The following is a 16,369-nucleotide window of genomic DNA, read 5'->3' on the forward strand; positions in this document are numbered from 1 at the left end:
CCACCTAGCGTCCTTGTTTAAGAATTACACATTATTTTTCTTTCCCAGCCGTTAAACGTGTTGGGTTTAGCTCTCAAAATCGCTTTCATGTAACTATCACAAGACCTTGTAATGCTAATTGAACACAGCATACTTTACTTGAACAAACACATAACAACATTTTAAGTGTGTGTTAATCTTTGGTCACATCCTTGTATTGTATTGCTGTGCCCTTAGAAACTGATACTCTGAGAGCAGGGTGTATTTGTTCTGGCCGTTATTTGAGGAAACACATCTAATAAATAAAGGACAAGTAAGACCAGCCATACCTGTTGAAACTGCTGCTTTCAACAGCACCAGGAGCTCTTCGACCAGCCCTAACATGCATGCTCATCGCAAGGCTCCAGCTTTTATCATAGAGCTGAGGCTGTACAGTAAAGAATATGAATGTAAGCCTTGAACCATAAATTATAACAGTATAGGCAATGTTTTAGATAAAATATGTTCCTTTTTACAGGGTTTATATTGTGGAAAAAAATACAGTACACCAGACATTTTTAAGTATATTTATTGTAAAAAAAAAAAAAAAAAAAAATCCTCCAAATTGTATAAAAGATAAAGGCCTTTGATTGATACACAACATGCAGACATTTTAAAAAGAGGCTGTACAAAAAAATATTTGTACACACAACATTTCTCAAATTTTAAGTGCCGTCTTCACAAAACAAATTTTGGCACAACACTATCTGTTAACATGGAATGTTTTCAAGAAATTCAGATCATCTCATGCAAAACTGTAACAAAATAGCATTTCAATGAAAAGTTAACTCATGAAACTAGAAACTGTACACAACTATTTGGTGCATTGTTTAGCTGACATGCTACAACTGCATTCCGATTTTATTAACACCAGTTAACCTTCTTGGGAGGTATGGATCCTTCAATCCAAACAGCCTGCCACAATTCCCCTTCCTGGAATTAAAACAATGAAAAACCCCAATAATAAATGAAAATGGCATGTAAACATTCAAGAAATTAAAAAAAAAAAAGCTGCACAGTTACAGCTGGACACATCCTGTCCTTGTACAAAAAAAAGGAGCTCCGTCTTTTCAGAAAGTAGACTTTTTCTGAAAATTCTGCTTTCTTACAGGTTTCATTCCAAATGACATATCCACCATTATAAAAAACAAACCAAGCAGCACCTAAACATGTCAAATTATTGTGATAAAAAGCTTTTCATTGGCTACTCCTGAATCTAAGTCATAAGACATCTCAAGCGCTCATAAATGTTTGCAGAATACAATCCATATTTACCAAATGCATGTTTGAAAGAAAATGTATATTTCTGTTGTAAAGCGTTTAAGCATGGATCAACAGTTTGCCATGAAATCAATTCCACCATTCTCCGCGATTTTTGTTTTATTGAGATGTTACCAGACATCAGGTATTGTTGCTTTCTAAAGATTATGGCTTTCAAATGCGAAGGTAAACAGACACCCTTTCAAAATAGCACACAGCATGGTGAAAAACACCAAGACAGCACCAATGCTTAACGTGTTTTAAGCATATTGTACCATAAAAAAAAACATATTGCAGAACAAGGCAAAGATTATTTGAACAGGCTCGAAATGACAGACAAATGCAAGGCAAACATATTATTAAGGACACGTTAATCACCACTTTGGTCCCATACACTTTGTAGATTTTTAGAACTATTCTCTCTGGGACAGGAAAGATATGTATCCCTCTGAAGCTGGTTCACCATACCATGTCATTGAGGATGGCTTTGTGTACATTTAAGCTACAATTAGCTCAAGTTGGCTGTGACCTCTGGTATATGTCTTTAGGTGAGTCGGATACCCAGCACCTGCTCCAACTCTTGTCTTCTCTGCTGCACCTGAAACAGAAGAAGGAATGTCAACGCATGTTGAATCTTAAACAACAATCTATGGAGTGCATTAGGCTGAGTCTTTCCTCACTTTGGAGTAAACGTATCTGCCCACTGCCTCTGGTACCCAAGGCGCCTGGTAGAACTCAGTCCTCCTCTCCTCCTCTGGGTTTCCAGTCACATCCGTCATCAACTGGTGGAAAAGAAATGTATCACTGAATATGAGGAACCACTATTTCATGAATGCAGAAAGCAATACCGGGAGAGGTCTGATGGAATATTGGTTCAATTGGCAAGTGTGGTTTGTCCAGGCATCATCTCTGATGGCGACGAGTCCACCTACAGGTGGGAGGTTGACCATCTGGCGACCTGGTGTAAACAGAACAACCTAGAGCTCAACGCTCTAAAGAGAGTGGAGATGGTTGTGGACTACAGGAAGAACTCAGCCTCACCTGCCCCCATCACCCTCTGTGACTCCACTATTGACACTGTGGAGTCTTTCCGCTTCCTGGGAACTATCATCTCCCAGGACCTCAAGTGGGAGCCGAACATCAGCTCCCTCATCAAGAAAGCACAGCAGAGGATGTACTTCCTACGGCAGCTGAAGAAATTCAGAGACAATGATGGTGCACTTTACACAGCCATCATCGAGTCCATCCTCAGCTCCTCCATCACCATCTGGTACACTGCTGCCACTGCCAAGGACAAGGGCAGACTGCAGCGTGTCATTCGGTCTGCAGAGAAGGTGATCGGCTGCAATCTCCCGTCTCTCCATGACCTGTACGCCTCCAGGACCCTGAGGTGTGCAGGAAAGACTGTGGCTGATCCCTCCCACCCCGGACATAACCTCTTTGAGACACACTGGGCTGCGGCCCATCAGGACCAAAACCTCACGCCACAAGAACATTTTTTTCCCGTCTGCTGTCAGTCTTATTAACAAGGCCCAGAACCCCCTCGACACTCTTCACACTTCACCTCTGCCTCATCTGTCACATTGACATTGCCATAACTCTATGCGTTACATTAACACTCTGCTTGGACTTTCTGAAAAAACAGTCTATGTTTAAAAAAAAAAAAAAGACTTTTGTACATATATTTATATTGTTATATTTTTTACTACTTTAACAGCTTATTTTTTACTAGATGTGTCATGCACCAACATCACCAAAGCAAATTCCTCGTATGTGTAAAACCGTACTTGGCAATAAAGGCTTTTCTGATTTCTCATTGAAGTCTCATCATTTAATGGGAGCAAACAATGCTGTAAAATGACCAAACTCTTGTCACTGAATGAACTATGGTCTTAGCAAGCTTATGATCTGTCAAGGAGAACTGGCCACATATTACAATTTCATAGAAAATAGTTGTATTTTAGAGCATGTTCTTATTAACTCTTGATGAAACTATGTTGGGCAATGATTGTTTTCTGAAACTGAAGAAATGCACCAAAAGCATTCTGGAATGAAACCAAACAAATGACTGTTCACAGAAGATGTGAACAAAAACAAATATTTGACAGGGTTGTCTTTAAGATACAACAGCCATAAAAAAAGTGGAGGAGAAGAAAGTTAACAATAAAAACCACAGTTCAACTTTACGGACACTTATCACGTAGTTTAGTTTGACATCCTATGAAGACTCTAGTGGTGAAACGGGTACAGTGAGTTAGTGCAGGAGAGCAAACATTTACCTTCAGATCTCGGCTTTGAGACTTGAGCCAGTCCTGGATGAAGTCCTGTGGATTGTTGCTGAAGCTCAGCATGAAGTCTCTCTCAGTCTTCAGCTGGTTGATGTACTCAATCGTCTCATGTATCTGTAGTGAATACAGCCAGCACAATAACACGTAGGACTTTTTGACTGAACAAAATGTTTTTTTTTTCTTTTTATTGCCATTATCCTAAAGAACAGCGAGGTGCAGGCCTTTGTGGTTGACAGACAGGCCTCACCTTCATCTCCAGTGCAGCAATCTCCTGTTGGTTGGTTGTGGAGGACAGGAAACTGTTCATTTGGCCCTTCAGTGGATCGTCCACCTCCACATCAATGTCATAGCAGGCTGTCTTCTTCTGGTCTGTGGGGTCCACACTGCTCAGAGGAGACAGACAGACAGCAGAGTTCAAGTTCGGCTGTAATCAGGGAGGAAGAGATGATGCTGATGCAAACTTGTAAGAGCAGACTGGGAATGAATCATAAAGATAAGGACAGAAAATCCACTGCTGTTTGCTTATAAAAACGCACTGTGGCTGAAACTGAACAATTATAAGCAACCCTTGAGGAACAGAGACAAAGAAAGAGGAGAACAATCCACACTCCCCTACCTGATCATGTGATTGATAATGATGGGATCAGGGTGCTGCAGCAGGCCCGCCAGTTTCATGGGAATCTCAGAGAACCTCATGCGAGGACAGCCGAAGATCTGCACAGCATTTCGTTTGAAAACAGAACAAGATTCACACGCCACAAACATTAAAACGTTAAAAACAGGACACATGCATATCCTCTGCACACTTGAAGTCCTATACAGTCAATGCGTATCTTGTACAGATCCAAAGCTATGAATGATTAATTCAAATGTGTGAATTATTAATTTAGAGAACAAATCAGGTAATTACATGCACACATTTATTCTCAAAATTAATAATGCATGCCCTTAAATTACAAATCATGGTAAGTCCTGCGCACTACATAAATTATGGTATTTCTCTCTATACTAGGTGTATGAATTAGTTAGCAGATGAGGGGAGCAGGGATAAAATTATGAAAAAAAAAATCTGCATGTTTGATAGAATACAAAGACAAAATGATCTTTAAGCACTTCCTGCTATCAAAGCAGCACTTTGAAATGTGTGCATTTGGTGGAGATCTCGTATTCTGTTGCTTGAAACCGTTCCGTTACCTGTCTGAAGTAGCGGTTGCAGTTGATGTACTCCTTCTCATGACTATCCTGCAGCTTGTTGTTCTTGATGTAGAGCCAAAGAGCTTGCATGATGCTGGCCCGCGTCTGTGTGTGCACACCCAGCAGACGAGCCAACCGCGGGTCCAGTTTGTACTGAGGGGGCTGGGGGAAAAAAAGCATCAGGGCAAAGAAAGTCAAGGTTTAAAAGGGAAAGCAAAGTGCACAACAAAGACGGTAACTGAGCAAACGGGCGGTACCTGGTGGTCGAGCATGAGCAGAAGGGTGCATTTGACATTCACATCGCCGGGCCTTTTGACCTGGAAACCATCGGTCTCCTGAGTGGTGGGCATTCTGTGCCACTGAAAGATTAAATGAAGTCAAAAGCGCAGATTATTTTTCCATTTGTTAGAGCCATCATCTAAAGTGAAAGATGTTAAGGATGTAAAGTGTTACACACATACACATAAATGCTCCCAGATGATACAGCTTCAGTGCCAGTTTTCTTAAATGGTGCAATCATGAGGGATCTATTACCATAAATACTTGCTTTAGCCATTTATTTTCATGTGTGAGACTCTCAAAACATGTTTTTGATGTTACTTAAAATATGCCAGTTACAATGATATTTATAAAGGGCTGGTTTAACCCTATATGTGGGATGAAGTCACAGTAGGTTGGACTACACATGGAGAGCTTTCTTCCAGATTCAAAAGCTCTTACTGTCAAACAAGTTCAGACATGATTGGTTCCAGCATTTCTACTGTTTCCAGCTGAACTCCACTATCGGACCTGGGCTCACATTGTACCGTGGCTGGAGAACCGACAGCAGTCTCGGAGCATTTTTGTGTCCGTGTGCCTACAATGTTCCGAGGTGGTTGCATCAGATGCCTTTCTAATGATGTCGTACCTCTACTAAGTGGTTGTCAGGTCCATAGAGCTCCTTATCAAGCTCGATCACCAGGCTTTTGAAGAAAGATGAGAACTTCTTCTTTTGCTTGCCAGGCTGGGAACACAGAGTGCATGAAAGAGTGTGAAAAGACAGAGGAACAAGATCGCTATCTATCTACGTCTCCTTGTTGTGCTGTGTCAGTCTGTGCGGCTGCATTGTTTAGCTCTGACCACACTGGGGGTGGTGAAAGCACTAAACTGTAGACAACTAGAAAAAGCTGCTTCACCCCCGCCCTCTCCCCAGCCCCGACAAAGTCTGTTTGCACAACATGACCCCTTTCTCTGCTCCCCTCGCATCCATTTTCTTTTTTCTGTTACTCCATGTAACACTCCTACGCATGCCTAAAACCAACGAGCCAGGGGAAAAAAAAAAAAAAGAAAAATCCTCCTTCATGTGGCCCCAGATGACACAGTGAGTTGAGCTGGAATTGGATGGAGGGAGGGGAGGCATGTCAGCTCATGGTATGTAACGGCCAGTGGTTTCAATTCCTTGTTTCAAAAGAGAACATGAGCTTGTGTGTGTGTGTGTGTGTGTGTGTGTGTGTGTGTGTGTGTGTGTGTGTGTGTGTGTGTGTGTGTGTGTGTGTGTGTGTTAGGAGTTGTGGGGTGGAGTGAGGAGAGCTGTAAACACACATCTGGTTGCGTGGTCTGAGCCAAGGACACAGGCCAACCAGAGCTGAGTGACTGAAGCTTTCAGCAACACAATAACAGACTGAAATACTTGAGCGTCCGACCACACTGGGACGATGGCAAAACAGAGCGAGAAGATGCAGAGGTGATGAGGGTGTTGTTCACTTACTTCCTCCAGAAGTTTGCCCTCCACTCTCAGTTCCCATGAGGACACCTTCTCCGCCTCCTCGCCCTCAGGCTTGCTGGGGCTGTACGTGTTAGAAATGTAGATCCTGAGCTTGCGTTTTTGCTGTGTCACAGAGACGAACAAGCAGATATGTGAAGAGTTCTAGTAAAGACCAAAAAACCAAACAAAAATGAAGCATGACAATGTAGAATCAGACTCTATATATGGCCAGCAATCCAACATATTTACATTCTTCTTCTTAAAGTATTTCTATATATTTGTGTTTCTATTGTTAGCGGCAGAGTCCGCCATTCCAGCTAATGCACACCCACTGTTATGACTTCATATCAGCCTCTCCATTTACCGTTTCACTCTCCTACATCCACATCAGAGCTGTACAAATTTACCGCTAATGCAAACTGAACATTTCCTGCTTCTACGAAACACGGAGTGGCTTTTATTGTGAAGACATCACAGGAAACAGGAAAGACAATTGTCACTGAGGTGAGTTCTGACAAGCCGCACACTTCCAACTCCCCCGCAAAAGTATTCTTGAGGACAGTGGGAAACTTTTTGTGCTGTGCGCAGCATGAAATCAGATCAGGGCGGCCATTACTTTTGACCAACCTCTTTATTAAAACAATGTGAGTTTGTTTGGCAGCACTGCAAACAGATGCACCACTTTCTCTTCTGTTGTGAAAACGCCTGATAAAGCCAGGACGTTATCTCAATATATCCTTTCATTATCTGACAAGGCACTAATCATGAAAAGATACCATAATGGGCTTCTTGATGGCTTCCTGAATCTCCATACGCTTTCTGGCGATGGTCTGATCCAGTTTCCTCTCAAAGGCCAAGAGATCCATGTAGGCCTGGGACTCTGGGACCAGGTCTCGGATCTAGAGAGCCAACAGCAGGACATGAATAATGAGGGAATACAGCCAACTGCAATCAAACTGGATCCATCTAAAGTATGATTCAGGGGGTCAAACATTTCGTACCCTCTGTGGGAGAACCTTGTCAGCCATCTTGCGTCTTTTTGCCCTAAATCACACAGAAAAGATAATAAATACAAGATGACTTCCTGAGTACTATATAGCCATTTGCCAAAGAAAGAAAACACTCACACACACACACACGAATCGACCACATTAGCCATATGCTTCCTTTTAAAATACAGAGGATCCATTGGCTACAAATACTGCTTGGTTAAACAAGGACATACTGTACTGTGTACTCATCATTTAGAAATTACCCTTTTAGATGGTCATTAATCAATTTACAAAGAACTGACTGCAAACTAACACATGCATGATTAATAGGAAGACCTCATACCCTTGCTTCAATTATAAATCATCTGTGAAATCTTCACCGAGCGATAACAAAATCTTGGCCTGAGCTATCTCTTCATTAACTCCCAAGAATGAGCTCCTCAGGCTCCCACTTATCATTGCTACAGACTTCATGAAAGCTGTTTTGTTTCTTTAATGAAATTACACAGATGCCCCTCATTATGTCTAAATTTAACTCCAAGCTCTTTAATGTACATTTAGGAGGTTGCCTCTCGCCCTGTGGCTCACTAATCCTCCTATACTGACAATGCTGTTATGGAATAAACCTTTAAAGACAAGAGCGTCATTGTGGAACAAACTGTAAATGCTGCCTCGCATCAAGCCTTACCACATTTATGTGCGTGTTTGATGTTCAAAAATACCCACTGGGCCAGTCATGAGATACTCTTATCCTCGTGTCTGTGTGATCTGAGCTGTGCTTTTATCAGTACAGTAAACTTGACAAACAGGCTGCAGAGAGAAAAACACACCCTGGATTAAAAGAGGTGTTGTTCTATTGTTAATGAGCGGTAAAATTAGCTGCTGAATATTTTATATGCCGACTTTGGTGTTACATTTCTCAACGGATGTAATTATGATCATTTAGCATCTTTTAAGTACACTAATTTTAAAAAAAAGTAAACCACTCCTGCTGTAGTTTTTGTCCTGGCTGAGGGAAATGTGACTGGTAAGGCCCTTGAAGTAATCCTGTTTGGATAAATCGTGTTGTGAATAAGAAGGAAAAAACGCCAACTTTCATAATGAGACGTTCCTCTTACACACAGCAGACTTTTTCTGGATCCTCACAAACACTTTTCCAGTATCATTATATCATAAAAAGCAACAACATAATAGTACAATAAAGATATCTAATGGTCTGAACTGGCCACGTCTTTACACCAGTTGTTTGTTTTAGTCAAACATGAGGATTTGCTTTTATGTCATCATTTTATATCATTGGTTTTGGACTGCTGTCAAATGTCACCTTGGGCTCTGGGAAATTGCAAATGTTTACTTTTCTTTTGATTAAGTGAGAAGAGAATCAGCAGCCAATGAACAATGAACATGTCAGTTGAGGCCTCATTTATATGACAGTTAAGTCAAAACCTCAGGCAGTGCTATTCCCTGATTTGGCCCCAGGATTTCTTGGTCAATGAACCTCGGCATTATTCCTGTCCCTCTCCTCCTCCTCCACCTCCTCCTCCACCTCCTCTCTCACACCAACACTCTCACTTCTCCACGGTTTACCCTCGTCGCAGGCCTCCCAGTGCCTCCTGCTGCTGCTGTTGCTGCTGCTGCTGCTGCTGATGCTGATGAAGGAATCGCTTCCTCGAGGCGTCCATGCTTGGAGGCCCCATGCCTGGCCGCATGGGCATGTTCCCACCACCATAAGAAGGACCAGGCAGCTGACCCCCCATTGAACCCAAGGGGGCCCCCAATCTGTTGGGTGGCATCCCTGAGCGCTAAAGAAAAGAGGAGAAGCCGAAGCCATGATTTCGGGTTCACAAGAACCTACTGAAAACACACTGCTGGGGTTCTCTCTGCAGACCTGAAGAATGCTTGCTTTGGCAATATTTTCTTCTTGTATTGGTTTATGCTCCCAATGTAACAGTGATTTTGACATTATAATTGAAGCCAAAAAGATTTCATAAAGACAATAAGATGGAGGACAGAGACTGCTTCTGCAGATGATTAATGTCTGACAGTGATAAAATATGGTCTCATCAATGTAAAAAGGCATGTGTTCATTCCTGCTTCACAGTGGCAATGGTCCAATATATCAACACCATATAGCACATCTGAAAAGGTCTTGTATAGCATAAGGAGGACACCAGTAACTCATGAAAGAGTACCGGCTCCTTTCTGGCATTACCACTGTCACTACAGCCCCATGGCGTGTGAATTAGTATTGAAATTTGTCCTCCTGTGCCCCTATTCTGCTTCTCTACTTTACATTGTAATATATACTTCATTAACATACATTAGGACTTCATACCTTATTGGCTGAATTTTATTTTCTCCTTCTGATATGAGGGAGAAATTTCTACCATACCAGAGCAGAGGGTGGAGGTTGGTAGAGGTTACTTTGTTTGTTTCTCTGTCTCTACATGATTACATGATTTACATAACTGGAATCCTCCTGAATACCAGCCTACTCAATGTTTTTAGTATATTTCATGCATAGTGTGTATAAAGAGCAGTGTGCAGAGGCACATTATTGTGTGTGACGTAAATTACAGCACTGGTCTGAGTCAGCATAAATAACAAGTCAGGCAGTGGAAAGGAACGTTTGGTGTAAATGCACAGTATGTGCAGATTGGATAATGTAGTAAACATCAATTTAAACACGTGGTGAATCCTACCAAAAGCTTTTAATTCTGATGCTTTATTTTGTGGGTGTGTTTTCAACCGGTATTTTCTTGATGTCTCAATCGTTATCTTGTTTTACAGTGCAGTTATACTGTGAAATAAAACCAATTTAACTGTTTCACCAACAATATGTGCCACTTACTTTGGTCTCTCCTTTGAAAGCAGCACAAGTATTTAGACCCACATGGCCTCAGAGTGACAAACATGAGTAAACTGTAAGAGTGCATAAAGGCCACATGAAGTTGCAGATGGAGGCAAAACTGGGGGAACATATGCAGGCTTAGCGCTGACAGATGGTGGGGATGATAAACTTACTTTTGTTTTCAAGCTAACTGACAGGGCGCAAAGCGGCAGCCACGTGATTTTCTCTTTCACACATGCACAAAAATCATTGTTCTGAGAGACTACTTTTAATTAAACATCCAAATATTAAAGAGTACACACTGATCACTGTAAAAGCCATTTTAAAAATGTTACACTCCACTTATTGGTGGCGGTAATGACATACCTTTTTCAAATGCGGAAGTGCAGTCCACACCTTGACATGTGAAGAATAATGCGCTTATCGGTTTTTCTTACTTTGGTGTCTGCCAGGTGATAGTCTTCACCTGGATGCTTTACTTTAAACCCCAAATTTAGGACTGCGTTTACACTTTAAGGCAAGTAGAGAAGTTAGAACTTAACTTCAAAGAAGTCACGGGAAAATCAACTTCAGTCAGATAACGTTGCTCTTCCCTCACTTTTCGCTCAGTGCCAAGTTTCTCTAGTTAATAAAAAAAAAATTTGAGCAGAAAACCAACCTGGGGGTACTGGGGAGCGCTGCTCATGCTGCGGGGGTATCCCGCCGGAGGTTGAGGCATGCCTGGCATCCTCATGCCCGCAGCATGCCCAACACTCATGGGGTGCACATTCGGATTCATCGGCGGACCCGTGAAGCTTCCTCTTGATGCCATCTTCTGGATCCACAAGTGGTTAAAAGTGACGGAAACGTCTTACAAATGTCGGTCCGACTACAAGTCTAACAAGCTACTAAATGAACGTCACCGGTCCAAGTCAGAAAGCAGCTAGCTAGCTAACCACAGCTACTTTAAATGAGGTCGCGTTCGGGTTTGACAGCCAGCGTACTGTCAACAAAAAGCTAGCTAATGTTAGCTCGCCTCCTATCGTTTCAAGTTCCGGGATTTGCTTCTGCCCACAACTGCTTGTTTTCTGGACGCCGAGTGGTGGTTGTTGTTCGTCATCTCCTTCCCTTGTTCTTAAGTCTTAGAATTGCTTTCAGCTATTTGACTGTGAGGCTAATGGAAAACATGATGCCCCCCGACTCAAAACCAGAGTGTCTAAAGCGATACCAAGTATTCTTATAACTGCCTTCACGCTTAACGCAAAATGTTGCCTTCAAAAATGTCGGAAAATTTATTGTAACGACATTGGTCGCACAGTAACGGCTACCTTCGCCTGATCTTTAATGGCGATAACACATTAAAATTATACTTGTCCTGATTTCACGTTTTTTTAAGTTGTGTATTTCATTAAAACAAGTATTTTAAAAGTCCTAAGGTATGATAATTACTGGCACTGATGTACATTCTTCCTAATTTTTCCATTAATGCTACTTTATTTCTACATCAAAACTGTCTTACAGTAATTATTAATGCAATATCTGTTGAATGTATAGAAATTAGCTGAAAGCAAACTACTAAGAACAGCTGTCAAATAAATACAGTAAGGTATAAAGCATAGAATTTAAATGCCAAAGTGTACTTTAGTAAATGTACTTTCCACCAGTGGTTGCACTACACATAGCTGTTCAAGAAAGGTTTGTTTTTTGTCACAGATCTTTAGATAATACTGACCTTATCGTATGATTTATGTCAGATACATTATATTTCTGCATTAAGGACCCCTGACTTAAAGGTTTATATTTCAAGCCCACTCAACCAGCCCTCTGACCTACACACGCAACTGTATAGGAGCTGAGATTTCGGAGTTTAGGATGAGCACATGAAGGCAGCATAAGTGGCAGTTTTGAGTTCTGAGAAGTTAATGCAGAACACTTATTAAAATCACCTACCATGACTTTTGTTGTGTTTACCATCACTCAGTTTTCTGAGAACTACAGTACTACATGACTGGAAAAAAACTTTCACAAAGCAACATTAAATGTCTCATACGATAGGTGTATTAAAATAACCAAAACTGAGACAGCTCCAGAGCTCTTCATTCGATGAACAGCCTCCCCTGCTGGTCATCTGGTCTTTACTGGTAGTTACTGAGGTTTTTTTTACTGTCAGTTCCAAGTTAACATGAGACATAATGACAGGTAACAAATCATTTATTATGTTAGACAGATGAAACAAACTGAGCCATGATAGCAGCAATTCAACTATTGGAATATTTACACTATCACTTCACACCAAGGATATATGTAACCCTTTACAATGTAAACACATGATACAAAGACATTTTCGAATGCTAGAAAACAAGCCGATCTATCCACCAAAAATGAAACAAAACAAACCTGCTTTCTGCAGCAAATGCCTGCTTGTACAATTAGAGGTTCAACGACTGAACATTTTTAAAACAAGTTTCCACAGGTGAATGACAAACTGTGAGTCGCCTCTCTCTCACACACACACTGTTATTGTAATTCAACTGGAGAACGATGAGCCTGACAGTGAATGTGAAAATAAAAAGACAAACCATTAGCAATGATTGTCTTTGACATTATTTTTTTCTTTCAAAGGGTGAGATTTTAAAAGGTGAGGAAATATAAGCACACCTAATGGCCATTCACTTCTGTATTTTTAAAGGAAGACCATCCTGTATGTGCACACTCTCACTCTTAACACTGCCTGCCTCTGTTTGGCCGCTGATGAATTACACCAGTATCTACCTGTGTGCAGTGAAATGGTATATATCATGATATTCATTATTTTGGGCACCAGCAAAAAGATTCTGAAAAAAAATGAACTACACAAAAAAAAAAAAAAAGAGTGTTGGTACGAACATTTTGTGGGAAAAAAAAAAAAATCAGTCAAGTATACAGTGGGAGGTCTGGACTGCTTCTGCAATGCAGCAAAACGCCATAAATGTCACCTATAACATCCACGTCCATTGATTTCACAACATAAAGAACCAAGGGTGAAGTGTTGTTGGTCTTCCCGCGTGCGTGCGTTTGTGTGTATGTGCACACACGATGGTAAGAGAATGTGTGTTTGTGGCTGAGTGCGTTATTGAGGGAATGCCTCGTCTTTCATCAGCATGCGCGGGCTTTCCTGGTTGTCCATGCGACGTCTGGGACCCATCATGTCTACGGGGACAAACAGAAGGCTGGATGTTACCAGATGTTTACAGTGATTTATTTACCTCACCTCATCATCCCTCTGATCATTGTCAGGCCTAATGGAGGAGGCAGATATTCAGAATGATACTGACAGGAATGAACCAAACCCCCATCCAGACATGATGGGGTTGGCGTCTGAACTCTGGTGTGGTAGGAAGTCTTCTCAGTCATGAGAAAGTAATTAAATAGCAACCCATTTGAATGAAAGTGTCTTATCAGCAGCAATATAGCAATTTAATTACATAATCTCCTTTAATGTAATAAAACCTCTGAGCTCATGATGTAATAACATTACTCTGCTGTAAATGTACATGTTCTGTGCTGAATGAGGTAAGATCACCACAAGCATGAAGCCGTCAGCATCACATGAGCTAACACATGTTCCAGATGTGTTGGGATTTTAAATATTTCCTGTTGCATCTGAAGCACACAAATGTGGAGATGCTATGAGGAAGAAGTATAACGGACTTATTTCCACTTACTGTTCTTATGCTTGAATGATTTGGATCTTCTGGGTGAGTTTGGATTCTGCGGTGGGAAAAGAAAAAAACAATAAATGATGGGGATGGAAAAGCAGTGTTCTGCAGGATTGTTGTATTTAGCATTAGGGCTTTTACAATGAAAATAAAAAGTACCTTATCAGATTTCCTTTTCTTTGCTGTAAAAAAAAAAAAGACAAACTTTCAGATTACAGTAATTTCACATATGATCAACACTCAGCATGGCTACAAAAAGCAGCTCCAGCGCATCACCTTTCTTTTCTGCCCCGTAAGACCAGTCATTATCATTGACGTCGTCGTTATCCTCTTGGTCACTCTCCGACTTGTTGTTGGTGTTGTTACCGGTGACTATTCTGCAGCAGACGGAAGAAAAAGGCGTGACACAATAACGATGACCAACACTACTCACTGCAAATAACAGCTGGATTATAAAACAAATACTTGCCGACCTCAAACTACTCACTAAGATTTATTTTCTATCACTTATTCTGTGAAACACACGACAAGGGAGGATAACTTCTCACAACGGGAATACTGCATATGTGCATTTATTATCATGCTCATAGTAAGAGGATGAATGAGCTCACAGTCAGATTCCAGCTCAGCGAAGCAAACATGCTTTGAGCTCGCGCTGGCTTACGGATCTCTCTGTGTATTACCTGCGGTTGGCTATGCGGCTGCTGTTGCGGCCCATCCCCAGGCATTTCTCCAGGTGTGGGGCAAAGCGTGATGCAGCAATGCTTCGGCTGCAGTTGGGACATACACACTCCTTGTTCTTCCACTGGTTGTACACCTGGCCGAACACGTCCAATCCCGGCTGGTCCACGATTTCTGGAAATGCGAAGCTTTATAATATAGTTACGCTGAACAGTCATGGAGCTCAAAATACACGGCTGGTTTAGAGATTTTATTGTCTGGATGTATTGTTGCAATGCCTTTGGTCATCTTGAGTCATCAATTTGCACAAAAAATGGAATTTTCACAACCCCGAGGCAATAAAGTGTGGCCAGCTTTATTTCACTGGAGAGAAAGACAGACTTTGTGCTCACCAAAGTCCCTCATGCTCTCTTGGTCCGTGTCATCCAGGAAAAAATAGCCCTGCTTGACGGCCCGGTGGACCTCGAAGCAAAGACCCAGGCATGCATCCTCCACCAGGTCAGACAGGATGTCCTGCGCTAGGCCCTGGCAGGGAAGGCCCACAGAGAGACACAAGTCAGGCCACTGTCTGCAGATGTAATGTGCATTTCCAAAGCCACATCTGCTGTTATCACACTGTGGCCGTGCTCTACTGTACCTCCAGCTTGCTGTTGTCCAGGCTGGACATTGAAACCTCCTCCATTTTCATTTGCCAGAACTACCAGATGAGCCGACACTGCTGTGGTCATGCTGTAGCGCAGCAAGCATCGGCCAAAACAGGGCTGCAGCAGGAGGGAAAACACAGTTAACATCACAGAGGCACTGAAATGCTGTTTAACCCATGAATGGAGTCAGAGGCGAACAGTTGACGCCTTGCATGTGATGCAGCTACTTACAACTGCACGTTGATCACCGCCGGGGAGACGCTTCCCACGCTTATAACCTGCGAATAACACAAAACAGAAGAGCTTTGCATCGGTGCCAAACATGACGTGAGCTCGGTTTTCAAAGCACCACCCAGCCGGTCCGAGCATTACTGTCTAATGAGGGTAGCTTAGCCAAAACCTTGCTGAAGAAAACAAAGAGCGTGGCTATGAATAGGCTGGAGGGAGCGAACATGCCAAGAGGTTACATGCGAGGCGGCACACGAAACCTACAGGTCAACAGCGGCCAAAGCCAGGAGCTAAACATGTCAAATGAAGCAGGGTAGGCTGAGTAAATACAAACAACGTTAAAGCATTTGCCGCTGATTGAATGGTTGAAGAATTTGATTTGACTACAGCGAGGCTCGTCCCCGAACCCAACACTGCTGCTGCACTGCGGCTGTTCGCCTCTCACCGCCTCGTCCAAACCCCGAAGGAGACAAAAAACCTCCCGTGCGCCCCAGCATAAAGCCTATCCACCAGGAAAACCGCAATCACGGCTGAGCATATCGCTAATTGTGTTTATTTACCTGTTTCGGCAGGCATCCATCTTTACATCACAGAGATCAGACAGTAGCAATCGATCGATGCACGACTTCTCGCCGATCGCTTCCTTTGCAGCAGCGCCGGGGCTTCAGTCAACTCCAGCAGTGTCTCATCCAGGCCAGCATGTGACTGCGTGTTACCCCGTGCAATGTAGGGTTAAAACGGCCTTTTGTTTGGATCTGTTGTTGTCATTATATAGCAGCGTATTTCTATTTT

General features: G+C 42.2%; 2 protein-coding genes across 2 annotated transcripts; both read right to left on the reverse strand.

The window, feature by feature from the left end:
- Positions 1-538: 538 nt before the first annotated feature.
- Positions 539-11,602, reverse strand: smarcd2 (SWI/SNF related BAF chromatin remodeling complex subunit D2). The gene is made up of 13 exons (XM_070991266.1): positions 11,006-11,602; positions 9,084-9,298; positions 7,506-7,548; positions 7,281-7,403; positions 6,508-6,627; positions 5,668-5,763; positions 5,018-5,119; positions 4,761-4,922; positions 4,183-4,280; positions 3,814-3,949; positions 3,558-3,680; positions 1,959-2,060; positions 539-1,876 (listed from the first exon to the last, which is right to left on the reverse strand). Exons 1-13 carry the CDS (start codon positions 11,156-11,158, stop codon positions 1,823-1,825), a joined length of 1,527 nt encoding a protein of 508 aa, XP_070847367.1. The 5' UTR covers positions 11,159-11,602; the 3' UTR covers positions 539-1,822.
- Positions 11,603-12,519: 917 nt separating this feature from the next.
- On the reverse strand, positions 12,520-16,316 carry atxn7l3b (ataxin 7 like 3b). The gene is made up of 9 exons (XM_070991207.1): positions 16,138-16,316; positions 15,581-15,627; positions 15,343-15,466; positions 15,098-15,230; positions 14,708-14,879; positions 14,301-14,401; positions 14,184-14,206; positions 14,031-14,076; positions 12,520-13,515 (listed from the first exon to the last, which is right to left on the reverse strand). Exons 3-9 carry the CDS (start codon positions 15,391-15,393, stop codon positions 13,436-13,438), a joined length of 606 nt encoding a protein of 201 aa, XP_070847308.1. The 5' UTR covers positions 15,394-15,466; positions 15,581-15,627; positions 16,138-16,316; the 3' UTR covers positions 12,520-13,435.
- Positions 16,317-16,369: the final 53 nt, after the last annotated feature.

This window comes from Chaetodon trifascialis, chromosome 21, assembly GCF_039877785.1.
Source record: "Chaetodon trifascialis isolate fChaTrf1 chromosome 21, fChaTrf1.hap1, whole genome shotgun sequence".
In the NCBI taxonomy this organism is placed as follows: domain Eukaryota; kingdom Metazoa; phylum Chordata; class Actinopteri; order Chaetodontiformes; family Chaetodontidae; genus Chaetodon; species Chaetodon trifascialis.

Excerpts from the sequence above, each read along its gene's own strand:
- smarcd2 (XM_070991266.1), bottom strand. The coding sequence starts at position 11,158 with ATGGCATCAAGAGGAAGCTTCACGGGTCCGCCGATGAATCCGAATGTG. Across the intron at positions 6,628-7,280 it reads CCATCAAGAAGCCCATTATG|CAAAAACGCAAGCTCAGGAT; the intron begins GTATCTTTTCAT and ends TCTGTGACACAG. Across the intron at positions 3,950-4,182 it reads ATTATCAATCACATGATCAG|TGTGGACCCCACAGACCAGA; the intron begins GTAGGGGAGTGT and ends TCCTCTGAGCAG.
- atxn7l3b (XM_070991207.1), bottom strand. The coding sequence starts at position 15,393 with ATGAAAATGGAGGAGGTTTCAATGTCCAGCCTGGACAACAGCAAGCTG. Across the intron at positions 14,207-14,300 it reads TTACGGGGCAGAAAAGAAAG|CAAAGAAAAGGAAATCTGAT; the intron begins GTGATGCGCTGG and ends TTTTTTTTACAG. Across the intron at positions 14,077-14,183 it reads AGAAAAGGAAATCTGATAAG|AATCCAAACTCACCCAGAAG; the intron begins GTACTTTTTATT and ends TTCCCACCGCAG.